General features: G+C 33.4%; 1 protein-coding gene across 2 annotated transcripts in view; it reads right to left on the bottom strand.

Moving 5' to 3' along the window:
* LOC149791866 (methionine--tRNA ligase, cytoplasmic-like) overlaps window positions 1-12,854 on the bottom strand; it is a 114,582-nt gene that overhangs the window by 80,239 nt on the left and 21,489 nt on the right. For both annotated transcript variants that reach the window (XM_089970367.1, XM_089970366.1), the window contains exons 6-10: window positions 8,428-8,503; window positions 6,145-6,260; window positions 2,167-2,268; window positions 1,701-1,810; window positions 100-216 (exon numbers count right to left, since the gene is read on the bottom strand). In XM_089970367.1, the coding sequence (XP_089826493.1) occupies window positions 100-216; window positions 1,701-1,810; window positions 2,167-2,268; window positions 6,145-6,260; window positions 8,428-8,503 (521 nt within the window). The remainder of the gene's footprint in view (window positions 1-99; window positions 217-1,700; window positions 1,811-2,166; window positions 2,269-6,144; window positions 6,261-8,427; window positions 8,504-12,854) is intronic.

Below are 12,854 nucleotides of genomic sequence, written 5' to 3'. Positions count from 1 at the left end.
TATAATACAATTTTTAAAAGCCAGATAATTCTCTCTGAATGATTTGTACATTATTCTTTAAACATATAATTCTATATACATGTTGATATAGTTACCCACCTTGAGAAGACATCTGCGCTAAGAACACAACCTATAATATTACCAAGATGAGGTACATTATTGACGTAGGGAAGAGCACTGGTTATCAAAATATTTCGAGAACCTTCTTCTGGTAAGCTGAAAAAAAAGATGAAAAATAATTTTTAAAACTAACGCCATCAGTAGGACAGGCAACACGGAGACATAACTCCCATAAATGATGCTGTGTAATGTTGGGAATTTAACTCATCGAAGTTTTAGTCAATATAAAGCTAAATGCCACATTTGGTTGAACTCTAACAGTATTTGTATAATGTTAAGCTGCAGAAACAAAAGTTTAAACGATGGATGGGAAATCAGGAAGGCGCAACTCTTTTAAATGATTTTGAAGAATGCTATCATTTTATGCCATTCAAGGTTTCATCCGATAATGTTGTATGCTAAATTAGGTTGAATTACAATAATCTTTAAAGATAAGTTGTATGCCAAATGTGGTTGAAATTGAACAATCTTTGGTAAAGGTGAGCTGTATGCCAAACTTGGTTTAAATTTAGCAATCTTTCGTAAAGATGAGCTGCATAAACAAAATGCTATCATGATAAGCAACCAGGGTCCATAACACATGTAACGCAAGATAATGATGACTAAAAGCAGAAATTTCACACAAAATTATTTAAACCCCAACGATACAAAGGAAAGTTGTCTTGTGAAAACGAAACGGAGACCGATGAATGGGTAATATGATCAAGTGGGTCCATAATAACAGACTGCTGTCTTCTTGTATAAAAAGCAGTTTCTTGTAACTTTCTCATTTCCGTTTTATTTACCACAGACAAAGAGGTCCAAACTTGATATCTTATACTGATTAGGCAAATAGAAATGTGTTGCACTGGTTTTAAAACTAAACTATATATATATATATAACGATTATGATATATAATATACTAGGTGCTTCAAGAACGGTCAAAAGCGGCTCAGTTAGAATTAGATGTAAAAATCAATTTCAGGGCTTTTATAAAAAAAAACATTTAAATTATTTTTTACCAAAAAAGTGTTGTGATAAGCAAGGGAAAACAGGGATGGTCAACCAACAACCAGATTTATACTTATAGTTGTATTTGCCTTACAACTGAGATAGGCAATTCTGTCAAAGACATCTGCTACTGAATATAATTTCCACATAAGGTCATTTATAGCATCATAACTTCTGAGTTGTGATCAGTAAGTTATAATGAATAAATCAGCATCTATGCATAATCAGACACTGCAAGACAGATAGTAGGCATTCTAAAATAAAATTGACATATGATAGAAAAAGAAATCTTCTGATCAATATGTCTTAACATCTTTGACAAAGTTAAAATGTATTTTTCAACTCTATGTGCCGATCTATTTATTTAAAAGGAAGAAGAGCTGTGGTATTATAATTGTTTTGCACTATTGTGGTACCAGATTCAATTCCTGGAGGCAACACATATCTACCCATGCAAGATTGGTGTTTCCTTACTATTTTATAGTTTCCTCTCCCCAACACCAACAACTTGGCAGCAAATACTGACAGAAGTTATTGGAAATCTCAGTGTAAACATGTATTTTTTAAAAAAAGAAAAAAGATTACATACATAGGATGTCTACGTATCCGGGGTTTGGGACATAAACTTCTTCCAGCCTTCCATGCTGCAGTAGCCTCTGCTATTTCCTCCTCGGTGGCCGTGGGTTTTTCTATATTAACCTGTTGTGTATTCAATTATTATTAATGTATATATGTGTTTCTATATTAACCTGTTGCATCTTCAATTATTATGATTGTCTAGGGGTTTTTTTCTACATTTAACTGTGTTGTATTAAATCATTATGAATGCATGGATATATGTCTTTATTAACCAAATGATGCTAACAAAAATAAACAAATATGGTAAGAAAATAAAATATCTAAATGCTACAGGTATTTGATAGTTTTGCAAAATGTGCAATTTGTACTGGAGAAAATAGAAAAGGAAGACAATATATCTAAAGTGTTTACAAAGTATCATATTCAATACAGAACATTTGGCAAGTTTCTTCCAGCATATCCCAATTTCAACCTACATGTACTTCTTCTGCCCCACTTCCTAGTTTCTGTCCCTGTTGTATAGGCGACTGACCAATGTCCTTTGCCAACTGTGGCACCGGCTGGGCAAGAAGGGAAGCCTGATATAGAAAGCAACTAAATTGTATTATCTTGATATGACAAAGTCTGCCACACCATTGCTGTAAAAACAAATCATGTCAAATAAAACAGGCCACTTCTGAGACCTGCATAAATAGGCCGAACCTTTCCCACGACATCTTCTTTATTCAGACACTGGGTAGGAAAGGTCAGGGTAAACTAAACTTATAAAATGGTGGTCACTATAAACAGGTTAATATTTATTAGTTTATGTGTATATGGACCGTATGTGTATGCCATTTCTACAGAAGTGACTGTTAAATTCATGTGACTGTTGTAGCATGTTTGAACATATATTTAGTGTTTATTCCAATTCATAGATTAACAAAATAATTGGAGATAAGCAGAGTTGTAATGATTCACTAATATGTATTGGTATTGTGATATTTTCTGTGATGTTGTATTGTATGGGTATGTCAGATATTGCCTGGATATCAAAAATTAAAGCTGTATTGTGAGTATGGCAATACACAAATGTTTGAGCACTTGACGGTGATGTATCACAGTATACATAAATTCAAGCTGAGAAAACAAATTGAAAAACTAGTATGAAAGTGTTTCTCTGTGTGAATGTATTATTATCCATTATCTGGACATTCGTTATCAAACTGGTTCCTTAATTAGCAAGTACCACCAACAATGTCAGTGACAATACATCATTCATTTTCCTTTACGTAAGGATAACATGCAAAAATTATTAATTAATCCTATGTTGAAAATGTCTATTTTTTGTAGATTTAATGTCAAAATAAAAATGTAACTTATTGTCAAATATTGCTTTACTAAGGCCTAAATGGTAGACAAAGTCTTGAACATAAACTCCTCAAGTGTATACAGTCTACAAATATACACGTTTCAGGGATCAAATTAAGGCATTGTATAGTTAGTAAATAAAAAAATATGAAGAACTTGCAAAACAGTCGTGATTATCTTCTGGTTATACTAGCAAATATTTGCTACTTACTTACAATGTGGACACAATGATACAGACAATCAATGGCGAAGAAAAACATATAGGGTAAATGCTTATATCATGTAAAATAATGTATCATCACTTCAGACTTTCAAGCACAGTCGTGTGAACAAATAGGATTAATGTCATGCTACTTTAATTTATAGAATAGGATGAAAGTAGTTGCAAAAAATAAGGAAAATGGGCATAAAAGATGTGACTAGACTATCATATCTCTAGTGATACCAATGCACCTCCTATCTGAAAAAAAAAAAAAAAACATTTTCCCAGAATAAACAATTTCCACACAGCATCAGCCGACTTTTATCTAAATCTGTAGTTCACACAATATTTACCAACATGTATCTCGCCGGAAATTACTTGCGACGAGGTGCAATAAAAGCATGATATGCACGGGTATTTTACCCTGGCTATTGCTCACTCTCCAATGGATTTAAGGAAGATCAATTTCTAACCGACGCACTGGTCGTTTTGGATATCTTCAAGGAGTGTACGCTCTCCATTGTGTTCTCCAGCCACAGGGGTAAGTGTTAAATTTTTATTTCATTTGATATGCAAAGCTTATTCAATTTGTAATGTCATATCGTGTAATAATGTATTTATTACAACACAGATTTGAAACGTTGTGAACTTTGAATTTCAAGTTGCTATTAGAGATTAATGCATCAGCATATATCTAGAGATATTTACAGAACCCATTATTATGACAGTTTGGTGTTATTGTAGCTGACTATGATTAGAGCTGACTAGAGCCGACTAGAGCTGTCTAGAGCTATCTGAATCTGTTTAGAGCTGTCTGGAGCTTCCAGAGTATTTAGGGGTGCATTCTGTCGATACATATGTATCTATGTACGTATGTCTGTACATGTGGTGGAGCCACGGACGTAGACGTAGCTAATTCAAGGGTGATGTATGCTGTCTGTACGTGTGTATACGTATGACTGTACATGTGGTTGATCCGTGAAAGGTGCGAGCGGCCGATCAAAGTGTGGGTGAACCCAAGGACTCGGTTAAACCGTGCGGTTCATCAGATTATGAATCGTACGACTGTACAAGGGTCAAGAAGCATATGTTTGGTCCAATTGTTGTTTCAATTGGGTACATTTTCATGTTTATGAGATTATTTTGAATCTTAGTTGTATTCCAATAGATTGTGTGAATCTCACATACAGTGTATAACATTATTTGAAACACATTTGAATACCTTAAGATTATTTGAATCTTAATCGTAGTCCATACTCGAGATTATGTGAATCTCTCTTACAGTGTATAATATTATTTGAAACGTATCTGCAGTCAATAAGGTTTCTTGGATCTGTATTTCATTTTGAATTCATATTTGTGGTTTATTTTCAATGTGTGAATGTTTGTGTAGAGTGATTGGATCGATCGTATGTTGAGAGCGTGAGAGAATCATTGTATTTATACATCATGTATTTTTCTTTATTAATTCATTTCATAAATTTCCATCTTTCACACATTGTGTTTGTGTTATTCATTTAATCTTAAAACCCACTCGGTTTCTAGTCTGCAACACCTACCAAGGAGTGCGTATAAGAAATATTCAGCAATATGGCATAATTTACGCTAAGGCATTAACTAATGATACACATCACATACTTTAGTTAATTAAATAATAATGCACATGTATCACATAGTTTACTAACTGATTAATAATACACATTTAACACATAGTTTAGTAATTAAATAACAACGCACATTCATCACATAGTTTAGTACTTGAATACAAATGTATTTTTATCACTTTAACAATTCGTTAATAATTCACATCCATCACATAGTTTAGTAACGGATATTAGTACAAGTCAAACGAGTCATGTAAGAGCATTTACTGCTATAAGTTTGAAAAAATAATTGTATTTTAAAAATTTAATCGGAATTAAGTTATAACATAGTTTATTCAATTGTGATTTTTGAGTGATCTAAAAATTAAATGTCATTTTAAAAAATCCAGACTAAAATTATCGATCGCTATAGACTTGTACAAAGGCAGTTCGGCATTACACTTGGGTTAATAAAGTCGATATTGGTTTTAATTATTACTAGTGCAGGGGAAATCAATGTATGCTTAGGTGGGCAAGAAGTCGTGCGCGTCTTCATCCCCTGTATGGATGTTCAACTATAAATGCGGGAAAGGAATAAATTACAATAACTGTTATTCTTTGCATGTACAATTGACATCTTTTCGGACTGATAATTTAGAATGATGTAACATTTATCTAAACTAAATCTGAATTCATAGATTTGTCTCTAGTCTTTTGATTGTATGAAAGAACATATTTGTAGGGGAAAAATAAGTATTATGTACGAATTGAAATAAAAGACATGCTATACCATACAGAAGATATATACGAAGTTCCATAAATGCCTCTGATTTATTGGACTTGTGAGCCGACTTGTTATTTCTGCTGTTTAGAAATGACGACATTATCGCGTCTCTATTTACGTTTGTAGTACAAATTTTTCCCAACCTACACGCACGATCCCACTAACATCATAGCGAGGCACAAAACCAGTTTAAATGAGATCAACCCGCTTGCTTGACTATGCCTAAAAATGAAATACGTTATCAATAAAGTTTGCTAATGTGCATTTCTCTAGGAATTTATACAATATTCTTAAATGGAATTGTGATGGACAAGGCACAAAATAAAGTGAATAGACGCCATATAAAAGTTTGTGTTATCAAATTCTCCAAAATGACACCTTTAGCTGCATAAAGTGACTTAGACCGCACGCATGAACTGTGTGACTTGTATTATAACAATGCACATTTATCCCATAGTGTAGTAATTAATAACGCACATTTATCATATAGTGTAGTAATTGACTAATCATTCACATTTATCACATACTGTTTTACCTTCAGCACAGAAGTATCTTTGTCTCCCAAAACAAACTTGACAGCTGCTTTAAAAGGTTCAAGGTTTGTGAGATAGGAATTCCATGCCTGCAGATGTTTATATTGACTTTCCCATCCTACATAAGAAATAGCACATATAAATAAGTATGATTAAAAAGTAGCCTTTAGTCCATAATTGTTTTCAGCATGAAATGCAAACCGAGCTCAAAAATTTCTAAACATCTGTATATTATTTCACTTTACCAAAAACGAAATCAAAATCCTGGGATATTCATATTTATCAGCCCACTTGGCCACAGTTGGTGTCCGCAGATCAACTCTGGCTTAGCAGATGTTTAAGTGGGTCAATATGACTATCAATTAGATGCAAAGTGTTGCTTAATGACATTTAGTCTAGTAACGTTTAGGTGGTTATAGTAGAGTTTGTCAAAATAACTGGGTCAACTAGTTACATTTTCACTATCTATACAAAATAAATAGTAAGAAAATCTTTAGAACAAACTTATTCATCAAATTTATAAAGTTCAATAAATTTAAACTTATTCAACTTTAATGAAAATCTTTCTGAAATTTTAACCGCCTTCATTAATGTGGTAAAAGCTACTGACATGTGTTGCTTTTGTTCTAACATGGGCATGACCAACAGCCACCAACCTACATTGTGCATTTGAAAGTATATGGCACATTACAAACTTAAGCATAAGCCCCTATTATTTCAGCTTAACTCTGCTAGCTCTGCTCAATTCTACTAGCCAAAAATATTATTAAATTTACTCATAACTAATCCACGCCCACCCAACCTTAACAACAAAGACCACACATTATCCACTGCTTAACTGCTGACCAGATAAGGGTCTGTGAAACTTGCTGAAAAGCATGAGCATAATGGCATAGATCATAAGCCACAAGTTCATCATGGGATGGCAGATCCGGGTCTATCCTGTTCTCAGAGAAGAACAACTATATTGGAGCAAATATAATAACTTACCTTACTATTTTCAAAGAAATTATCCTGAATTCTAAATGACTGACTGGGTAAAATGCACTCAACAGTAATGCAGTGTAATGGTTTTCACACTGCCATTTTAGATCTACAAAATAATGTACCATGACAGGGCCTGGATATGACAGTGTTCTAAAGCACTCGTCATTACCAGTTACTGCCATCTCGGTTGGTACATATTTGGATGATGCCAGTGTCTGACATACTTATAACAGCAATGATGTAAGCATAAATAACCATCTTTAAATGCCACTTATCTTCCAATGAAAAATGTCATTTTGAAAGTAAAACTTCTTGTGATTGGCTGAACACAAATCTCAAGCTCAGACGTTGTACAATATCCATGATGTATTATCCCAGCAGAGGTCAAATTTCGTTTTATAGCTAATGACCTTGAGAGACCAACGTTTATGAGCGACAATGGAGGAAAGGCAGAAAGGCTTGTCTCTCATGACAGAATGTAATTTAAATACTGACAATATATATTTAACAAGAGCAACACGCATACAATGAATGGCAAAGTATATGCCCGCACCCTGTTTCATAGTTTCATATGTAAATACCTGAAATATTATCACAGGATCTACCTTTCTTCAATCAGTCACAGTGACCTTAACTTTTCATGCTAAAATCAATAAGCGTCCTACTTACCTCCAGTGTATGCGATCCACAAAGTATGGTCAGGGTATGAACTAATGTTATTATGAAGAGACAAAAATTCTTCCTTGAGACACTGTAAACTTGGACTCTGTCCTTTTGACCCAAAAGGTGATAACGGTCTTCTTTGCTCAAAGCACAAGCTATTAACAAAGTTTTGCTCTGTCTGTGATCTAGAACTGTGTTATTCTTGTGAAACCATTATTATTCCTTCATCGATAGTGACATGAACTTTGACCTTTTGACCGCAAAATCTAATGGCTTCTTCACACCTCCCCCACAAGTACAAGCTATCAACAAAGTTTGGTCAATGCAGATGGTATAAAACTTAAGTTTTGGCTTGGAAACTATTTTTTTCTTCAGTCACACTGAACTAGACATTTTACTATTTTGCTCTAAAATTAATTGGGCTCTTCCTTACACCAAGCACATGCCATCCCCACAATATATATGTATATAGGAATGTATGGATAGATGGATGGATTGATGAGCATATGGACAATATCATAATAGTATCTATCATATGGTTTGTGTGAAACAAACTATTTGTTAATAATTTAAAGGACTCAGCAAATTTAATTTATAAACTTAATAAAACCATCTCAATACTGAAACAATTTTACCTTCGAGACAATATTTTCCATTTAGAACTGCATAAAGAGATGACCACAGCACAATATCTGCCGCCGTAACCTGATCCTGTAAGAATATCAAAAACAGAAATAATATATATATCATACATGTACAGATATAATTTATACTTTACTCGAGTCTCTTGTTCATATAATACAGCAGGCAAAAACAATCATGCATAATACAATTTAAATTTCTAATTATTCTTTTAATTCAGTTTACTGGAAAAATATTAACTTTTGTACAGGTTAGAGATTCACTCATGTCCAAATGTTTATATACATGAAAGATAAAAATATACATATAGAGATCATAAGAAAAAAAGATTCAAATCAGAAAAATTTTGTATGTTCTTCATACTGCCTAATTTGGTTTACTGGGAAGGCGGGAAGTGGGAGTTTTCTAATTATGTTTTTGTGATTCAAGTCGTGTGAAGTCCGGAGATGACAACAGCTAATTTGCTCAAGATACAGTAACACCTGTCAATAAAGGGTATTAGAGGGAATAATGCATTTGTCCTTTACAGACAATTATCCATTATGTGAAGGAAACTGAACAGAGCATAATATATTTTCAATATTTTTAACCATGTAACCTTAGTCAAAATACTCTCTGAAATTGTCCATCCAGGTTAACAATCTAAACACATCAATTAAATAACTAAATTACGTTCCCTTTTAAAATTAAACATGTATGTGCAAAAATACACCCATTAGCTTGATTAATTCAATCTAAATTTGTGTCAATATCTTTCATATACACGTGGGATGTTGACAGTCAGTTCCACTCAGTGAATGGCGGGATGACCCATTGACTCTCCTTCCATAGAATTGCTAAATGACTATAGTATCAATAAGTAAAATATTGTATGACTGAGTTATAAACATAAACTGTATCGTTCAAATGTAGCAATGGTAATATATTATAAGTATACACATTTCTCTTAGGCACAGACATTTTCTAATCAGTCAAATGTTAAGTGCCTCTTCCTAGAAACATTAAGGATACAATGAGGGATCGTGATATCAATATTTATTTTTCTTCCTATGCCTGAGATTGATATTCTCAGCTACAGCAACAACAAAAAAAAACAAAAAACAGGTAATTGAGGAAATTATTGTGAATTTATTGAGTTTTTTGGGTATCAGATTTCATGGTTTTGACAAAATTACATTTTTGGATTGGGTAAAGGGTCCTTTTGTTTCCATACGTAATCATTTTTTCCATGGGTCTCTGCATCTGACTTTTGTAGCAACCACAAAATCCATAAACAGGTGTAATCGGCAAATACACAGCTTGCCTTAGCTACAGGAGTAATTTTGAGAATTCAGTAACACAAACCTTTAATGGGTGAGTATTTATGCTATTTTTACTCGATAATCAATATTCCTTGGAATATTATTATAAAATGCCATGAGATATGTATATGACAAATTCAGTGTTAATGTACAGAGCCAACTTTTTTAGCTGAGTCAGTCTAATGCTGAAAACAAAAGTTCTATGTCGCAACGGAAATGTCATGAAATGTGAACTCCCTTTACTGGTAACGATCTGATATCTGATTTGCTTGGCCCAGCTTAGTGCCTGGTTACTATTATACTAATCAATAGTGATCTATATGTTTCAAATGAAAGTTTTGTGTTGACCACTAAGGTGCATATTACTCAACAATCAGGAATGAACAGAGGTTGCTACAACTATTTTAGTATTAAAATTTAGAACAAGTAGTATTTATTTAAGTTCAGTAAAGGTGCCTACATGACTAGATTGACTTGTACTTTAGAAGTCTCAAGTAACCATTCTAAGAATCAATTATTATTCCATAAACTGAGACTAAAGTCTTGACAATGAAATGTTGTGCCATGTGACATTTTCAAGACCTTCTTCAAAAGAGATTATCATTGCTTAACACCATGAGCCACATTTTACTTGATGGAATTTGCTGGCTGGAACACCACTAGAAGCAGAATTTATGCATCAGCAATCACTCTGTTTAGTCCATACAGCTGAGGACCCATATGCAATAAATGCTTTCCCTTCATCTCATTCCCACAGTCATTTATATTTACAATAAATATAATTAAATTGCTAAGGGTAACCAACAGGGTCAATTCATTTCATAGGAATATTTGAGAAATTAGCACACATCCCATCATCAAGCATTTTAAAATAGACCTTGAACCAAAACATAGTGTACTGTCATTAATACTGTAAGTTTTCCATTGAATAAACGTATGTATTCCTACTTCCAACCGTACTTCTCATAAAGGACCTTAGACTGTAGGTTACGTTGTACTGTATACAGCAACGAAAAGCTTTTTGGTCCTAAGCTAAACACAAATAATTAACCTACTTTGGTAAGCATACAAATATAGCTCACATTAACTTTGATGGTAAGCGTTTCGCACTAACAGATAGGTATCCAAGTCACTCAAATATTAATTATAGGTCGCAGATACCTCTTTCTGCACAAAGGGCACATTACTTATCAAGATGAATCAGAGTTTTATGATTCTAGGTAAGAGGGTATACAAACATAATGCCAAAAACGTATGTGGTCATGAGCTAAATGCAGAAATGAAGCAAAGAAAGGAAGGATGATGAGTGTTTTGCTGTTGCACAGATGTGGTATTAACAGACAGAGGTTGCTCAATGTTACTAATGCATTATGTTGGGTTCTTAAGCAGAGGCTCCCTCCACACTTACTGTCATTCACCTGGTGTTCTTCAGATGACAATACCCGTGTTTTAAGTAATTTAAGTGTATAAGATCAATTGTCACTGAATACTTAAAAGAAATACAAAATGAAGAGGAATACTATCTTTGTTAGTTTTGGCAATTCATCATATACAACAATGTCTTTAAGCAATTAAACAAGCAGTGTTTATTTTGAAAACGAGGTACCACTTGTTTATTTATGTATATTATATTATCATGATATAAAAATCACTAATCTATTATCATGAAATGTATCATGATCCAATATGTCTGACAATAACCAGAACTGCGCAACAATCTAACACAAACATGTAAATACCAAAGTGAAGTGAAGTGTTAACCATGTGTCACAGCTACCTACTTCTGTGATGAGAGTGCGGTGCCCCTTATAATGCATTCCTTCATCAAGTTTAATGATTCCCAGTACAAACATCATATACAGGTTGTAAACAACGGGACATAAGCTATTTGCAAAAGCATGACCTGAGCCAGTAAATCAGGAAATCTAGATCACATTCACCATCATGATCTATTTTGTGATGTGGGTAAAGTACTTAACAAGTTGCATCCTCTCATTACGTATTGTGATGTGGGGTATAACAAATTAAAATATTAAAACTTCGGACATATAAACTCAAGCAGTTTCTAATAAATATTGACCTGAAAGTTAGAAGGGCAATGTTTATATATATTTTGACAGAAAGAAGATCTACAATTAAACTGAAAATGTCCAAACATTACCATACTATGTAATTGGTAATTATTATATGCTCTTTTTTTTCGTCTTTAACTTTACATTGTCAGAATCGTTCAGTATTGTACGATTTTTCACTCACGTGCACTTCATATTGCACTCACGTGTGCCCTACAGTGTCTTAGGAACTACTTTGTAAACAAATCATATACACTCACGTAGTAGGTGCTTTGCGTTTTGGTTGATTAAATTTATTTTTAAGCTAAAGCAGATGTTTCGTGGACTGCCACATACTAGCTGTTTTGCCACATTCCGTGTTAACTTTCTTGATAGAATGGATCGGATTTAGACTAGCGATACACGCAGATTTCATAAATTTGTTGTGTCCCTACAAATAACACGCAGATGACAAGGCATACGCTGTCTTGTTTTGCTGGAAATAAGAATGGGAAACAATATTCTTACAGTTTTACATCCTGAATTTACTCAAAATGTAATTTCTTAGTTCTGCAAATCCGAATTACATGAGCCATGTCATGGGTTCTCAAAGCTTGATTACACATTTCGAAATTGTACTGTAATTTCGACTATATTCCAAGTGCAATTACATCTATCTTACTGCACTCAAAATGAAATAAACATTATATTCCATATCGTCTTTTTGATAATTGCAATTGAAAGACTTCATATTTTTTCAACATCAGGATTTCAAACATTCAATGACAGAACAAACACAAACTTACATATGTCAACGCGCTGCTGAAATCCGATGCACTTCACGTAGAAATGGCACAGATAAATTTAGTCCATAATCACGAAACTTCGAAGAATCGACAAAAATACCAAAATATGGTCATTCCAGAACAAATGGAAAAGTTGTTGCAATGCACATTCATTCACAATACGACTCCAAATTTAAATTTTAAATAATCCAAAATCCACCATTTTCATTCGAACGTTATGTCTAGCGCGCAACTAAGTTCAAATTTATCTTGGAGGAGTTAT

Source organism: Sinohyriopsis cumingii, chromosome 9 (assembly GCF_028554795.1).
Source record: "Sinohyriopsis cumingii isolate HCF-2022 chromosome 9, ASM2855479v2, whole genome shotgun sequence".
Lineage (NCBI taxonomy): Eukaryota > Metazoa > Mollusca > Bivalvia > Unionida > Unionidae > Sinohyriopsis > Sinohyriopsis cumingii.
Note: the sequence above shows the minus strand (reverse complement) of the source record. Positions and strands in the feature narration are given on the sequence as shown.